Source organism: Sardina pilchardus, chromosome 17 (assembly GCF_963854185.1).
Source record: "Sardina pilchardus chromosome 17, fSarPil1.1, whole genome shotgun sequence".
Lineage (NCBI taxonomy): Eukaryota > Metazoa > Chordata > Actinopteri > Clupeiformes > Clupeidae > Sardina > Sardina pilchardus.
In genome coordinates, this window is record NC_085010.1 from 20,082,012 (window position 1) to 20,087,887 (window position 5,876).

Below are 5,876 nucleotides of genomic sequence, written 5' to 3' on the forward strand. Positions count from 1 at the left end.
GAACGCACAGTAGGCCTATATGCAAATGAGCCTAATGTAAACTCTGAATGTATACTATTTCAACTGAAGATCTCCACGGGCTCTCTTGTAATACCACGTTGCGCCACGTGTGGTACATTGTTAAATATAATCCAAGTCAATGGAGGAGTGTGTGTATTTTCAAGACTATTCCACATGTAGGCTACCCTTTAAAATAACGCATTCATATGATTTGGTTTAAAGGTCCTCCGTAGCCTATGAACCCCCCAAAATTCCATCCAAGCGGTCCATGATACCCCAACCTGCTTACCGATTTACTCGTATGAATGCGTGGCACATGATGCGAACGACGTATGCTGCCGTCAGCACTCAACAATCCCACTTACCGTAGGCTGCACTCCAATGGACTATCGTCATTCTCGAGTTAAGTGTGCACATCCTGTGGTAAGGACGGTGTCGATCTTTGTAGCGCTCCTGGCACCATTCATTTCTATTCCTCAGACTCAATTTGTATCTCGGGGACTCCGACAGCCACGGGAGCTCTTTTACCTGTAGTGTCTTTGTGGAATATCCAATGTTTGATCACTCAGAAACATTGGTCTGTTTATCCATACGAGATAACAGCAGTAACGGGCTGCGTTAGGCGATCGTGGATTCCGTGGGACATTGTGAAATAGTCTTTTACAGTGGCTATCAGATTGTGTTCGTGTAAAGTGCTGAGATTTCAACGTCGATCGCGTCACCCGGATTTGGACTAATTTCAGGGCAGACGGTGTAACATTTGTGTTCTTGAGTTGACGCGCGTATTCGAAGTGAAATCGGTGGAGGGAAATGTCTACAGATTCTCCTTAATATGACAGCAGACTAGAACTGACGCTTTTCTCGTTGACCGGTTAACACTTCAGTGGTGGCCACTTCTCTATCTGTGGGTCGCCTGCACAGCTGCCAAGATACCTTATCAAAACCAAACCATGGTCCCTGGGACTCCGGCAGCGATGCTCCCAGCTTCGGAGGCGGCCAAGATCTATCAGACTAACTACGTTCGGAACTCGCGCGCTATTGGCGTGCTGTGGGCAATATTCACCATACTGTTTGCTATTGTCAACGTAGTGTGTTTCATCCAGCCCTACTGGATCGGGGATGGCGTGGACACCCCGCAGGGCGGCTACTTCGGCCTCTTCCACTACTGCATAGGTAACGGGCTGTCCCGAGAGCTCACGTGCAAGGGCAGCTTCACCGATTTCAGCACCATCCCCTCCGGTGCTTTCAAGGCTGCGTCGTTCTTCATCGGGATGTCCATGGCCCTCGTGCTCTCCTGCATCGGCTGCTTCGCCTTGTTCTTCTTCTGCAGCACTGCCACCGTCTACAAGATCTGCGGCTGGATACAACTTTCCGCAGGTGAGTGTTTGGCATCTGTTGATACAGAGTTTGTTGTAACTCCTCAAAACAAGCTCAGGGAGTGGAAGATTTCCTTTAAATCCTATAGAGTTGCATCATGATCTCTGGCCGTTTGTAAACAATCCCCCACCAACCAATACAACGCAGAAACATACAAGGAGTTAACCTCTTTATGAATGTGTAGCCTGCGTGGAAATAAAAGTAAACTTTATGCCCGTCAAATTATGCAGCTATGCAAACAGATTCTTCATTGATAACATAATATTGATGTGCGACAGCAACGTTTGACGTCTTTAAGAAATTGTGCAGGTGTCTTGCTCTCAGCGTGTGCAGTGGATGACATGCCACACGTTTTAGTCTCTCTTGAGTCTTAGAAGTCTCTTGTTAAATCTTAAGTTTAAATAACACAATGTATTAGCCTATAGCCTGAAAAATGATTATGGCGTGAGGGTAAAATGTTGGGCAGTAGTTTTCAAGCTAAAATTGTTTCAATAAACCACCGTCTGAATATGCCATTTGACACATTTTGATGCTTCTGACAATAAACAGGTTTAATGAACTTGTTTGGTTGAACAACAACCACACACATTATTTCTCTCTGTTGAGTGAGATATACTGTATCACACACGTCTCATTAATGCCTGCCTAAATCAGTGATTTTTCATTAAGTTGTTTGCACCATCTTGCAGATTGAGGCTTAAGCAAAACACAAGCGCAGAGATAATCTGAAGAAAATCCAGCACACCGCCATGCTCATGACTTTGGGCTAATTAAAGCATAAATCCTGTCTAATGAGCACAGGGAGGCTGTTTTGCTCCTTCACTGTGTTTTTTCTGGATGAAAGCATTCATGCATTATCTTCTGCTGGTGTTGACACCCCTCCGCCCACATTATCATTCTTTGTCCGGGGTGACACACACACACATTGCATCGCTGCTCATTCAGATTTCTCAGGTGACATCCAGGATGGAGTCTTGCATGTCTCAAGTGTTTGACGGGTACATTGTCAACCTTCCTCTAGTGAGTCTCTTTAAGTCTGAGGGGTTTATTCGAACACTCTGAATAATGAAAGGACCTACTGTACAGTTTAAGATCACAGTAAGGCACTGATGCAACTACACACTAATATTTATTAGAGGATAGGCATTAGGCACATGGGCATTAAAGCTATAGTGAAATCAAACAAAATCATTTGTTTTCTCCAGTGTTCTTTGCTGAATCCCTCACTCTGTGTTTTTGTTCTACCATTGAACATATGATTGACACATACATTATTTTCCTTATTGGATGGATTTCTGTGGGGTTGGGGGGGGGATCATCTGTCAAACAACTGAAAGGGGGTGGGGTCATCATGTGGACCAGATTTCTCAGAGTAAACTGTATTATAGGTAAATGAAATATGGGGGATATTTAATTTATTTGACTTAATATTAAACTTGAGGCCCCAGCTGTGGCGCAACTGGCTGGGGCACCTTCACCGCACGCCGGCGACCCGCCCCCGTGGTCCTTTCGGGATCCCACCCCGACTCTCTCTCCCATTCACTTCCTGTCATTCTCCACTGTCGTATAACATTAAAAGGCATAAAAGCCCCAAAAAATACATTAAAAAAAATATATATATATATTAAACTTGAGCTAACACGTCTGAAGAAGCTCTCGGTGCACCTCCATAGGCTGTGCCGCTTTGCACTGCTGGGGGACGCTTCATGAATACCTGACGGAGCGCCAGTGACAGTCTAAGAGCACTGGAGTCACTGCTCTGTGAACTCCCTGAACAGCTTCTCTCTCTATTGATCCAAAGGACATTACATGTGAGCTTTTGCTTGCTTGGGGCGATGACTGACAGGAGACTGTGTTAACTCCTCAGTTCTCTCCCGTGCCCTTCCCTTATGTCTCTCTTCCAGTCTTTGTGTTGCGCGCGCTCTCGTCATCTCCGTCGATCATTGTGTCTTTTTTTTCTCTTCCGGTTATTGCACCTTTCATTTAGGCCTACACGACATGCATGAAAAGCATTAGTGTGTGAACATTCTTTCAACCATGAGCCTGGTTAGGTACATTGCCATTCACTTGTGGTGATTTTGTTTTTGTCTGTGAAAATTGAAGGCAAATCTGTTTTGAGACTGAAACAGTTGTAGTTCTGTTCTGACTGCTGTGTGGTATAACTTCAGTTATTGTTCAGGCTTTATCATATCAGTGAGTTCATGGGATAAAGGACAGAGTTGTATGGCATAGGAGTAGGGAAACAGCAGAAAATGGAACTGCTGGATGGTACAGATGGAATGTACTCTTGGGTTATGGTGATCCTCCTGTCAAATCTTGAAACATCTGACCTGTTTTCTTGTCATCTTTTTTCATTGATGAATCTGGAAGATTCTAAGAAAAGAACGTGTTCAAATCTGATAAGGGGGTATTTTGAGATAGTTGGTCAACCAATCATATGGGAAATATTGAGATACAAGCTATTCCCAACATTTATGACCAGTGAGAAAGGAGTAAGCGACTTTTTCTCTCTTTTCTGAAAATTTGGGTTTAAGAGGGTTGTTGCCTCAAGTCCACTTTGTTGTTCATGGCCTCTTGAGTATTGAATGCCATCCCCGACGAAGACAGAATTAAATCTATTCAACCTGAAATTCCATCACACTCTTCATTTCAGTGAAGGGATCACAGGCAAAAGCGTGTTATCCATTCAAAACTCGTCCATTGCAATATCGGACAAAGCTTTTATTTTTCCTTAAGAAAGACTGAGTTTCAACAAGAGGACATCAGGAAGCTATGAATAGTGTGGCACTCCTAAAATGTCTCCGTCCGTCGAAAAGCTTGTCTCGAAGCAAATCTGAAACATATGCCTCCAACAGCATTGATTCAGCCGGTCGAGTGTCGTAGCTGTATGCTGGTTGACGGGTGCTTTCACTTGTAGTTACACTGATGTGATAGCACTCAGACGTATCACCAAGGTCCCCATCAACTTGTCTCTCTCTCTTTCTTTCTCTCTCTCTGTGTCTCTCTCTCTTCTCCCTCTCTCTCTCAGTCACAGATGTTTTTGTAAGTGCCCTAATTATTTGATGAGGACAAAGATAGTGACACACGGGTGAATTACGGTAGCTGTTGACGGCTCTCAAAGCTTTTCCTTTTTTCCCTCTCTCCAGATAAATGCAAACCTACACATACAAACACCTGAAAACCAATGGCACACTAAGTAACACTTGTCAGCAGCACACAAAACACAAAACACCCCGTCTCAAAGCCCAGACTCAGGCACCACTGCTGCGTGACGTCACTGCTAATTCGAGACAGCCAGTGGTGCGGCTCGTCTCAGAGGTAAGGCTCAACCCTTGTGTTCTGCCAAGCGGAACGCTGTAAACTAGATCATTTGTTTAATCCCCCCACCCTGTCTTCACACACGTACATACAGCACACACACACACACACACACACACACACACACACACACACACACACACACACTGTACACACTCACTCAAGCCGCATCACAGTCCCCTGGCCAGGCCTCCGTCTCCTGGTCCTGGTACATTTCTAATTAGCTCTCAGACAAGCAGCACACACACACACACACACACACACACACATACACCCGGCCAGTGGCCTAATTGAGCTGAGATGCCACCGATGAGAGCAGCGGGTCGAGTTGGCACAGGGAGCAGCGGGCGCTGTGCGGGCGTACGCCACAGGGTGTTGTCTTCATAGCGGGAGGAGAGACGGCCACTGATATGCCACTTTGGCTGCTCAGGGCCCCAGACTGATGTTGAGGAGAAGGGGTGATGCTTTGCCAGGCTGAGTGGACTTTATAAGCGCCATAAACAGCACACGAGTGTGTGTGTGTGTGTGTGTGTGTGTGTGTGTGTGTGTGTGTGTGTGTGTGTGTGTGTGTGTGTGTGTGTGTGTGTGTGTGTGTGTGTGTGTGTGTGTGTGTGTGTGTGTGTGTGTGTGTGTGTGTGTGTGTGTGTGTGTGTGTGTGTGTGTGTGTGTGTGTGTGGAGGAAGAGGGAGCTGAGACACAGGCTGGATTGACTTTATGAGCATCATGATTCGCATGCCTCTTTATGAATGAGTGTGTGTGTGTGTGTGACAGAGACAGAGAGAGACAGACAGAACTGAAAAAGTGATTCAGCGCTGTCTTCTGTTGTAAGCCACGGGGGCTTGTATTCCCGCAGACTTCAACTGTTTGGGCGGCAGCAGCAGGATTGGGACAAGCATTAAGTGTCTAATGGAGGCATTTAACGATCTGTTTTCTGGTCGGTCTGAACACAGAGCTTCCTGTGTGTGTGGGCTAAAGTGGGCCACGCATACCATCAGTAGTCCAATGGAGCACAGAATGGCCTAACGTCAGCAGGTGATAATAAAAAGGGCACATCTTATTGCGGCTCGCTTATTGATCCTTTTTGTTTTTTGTAATATTAGAATCCCCCAGGCGTAAGTAATAAAGGAGCAGGACAATTAGAGAACAGAGCTTTCACTGGTCAACGTGCTTTTCAAAGACAG

At 45.6% G+C, this 5,876-nt stretch overlaps 1 protein-coding gene across 1 annotated transcript in view; it reads left to right on the forward strand.

Annotated features, from left to right (window-relative positions):
* The first annotated feature begins 487 nt into the window (after window positions 1-487).
* The window catches only part of lhfpl3 (LHFPL tetraspan subfamily member 3), a 33,981-nt gene continuing 28,592 nt past the window's right edge, over window positions 488-5,876 (forward strand). The window contains exon 1 of the mRNA XM_062518388.1: window positions 488-1,377. Coding sequence (XP_062374372.1) covers window positions 951-1,377 — 427 coding nt within the window. The 5' untranslated portion in view covers window positions 488-950. The remainder of the gene's footprint in view (window positions 1,378-5,876) is intronic.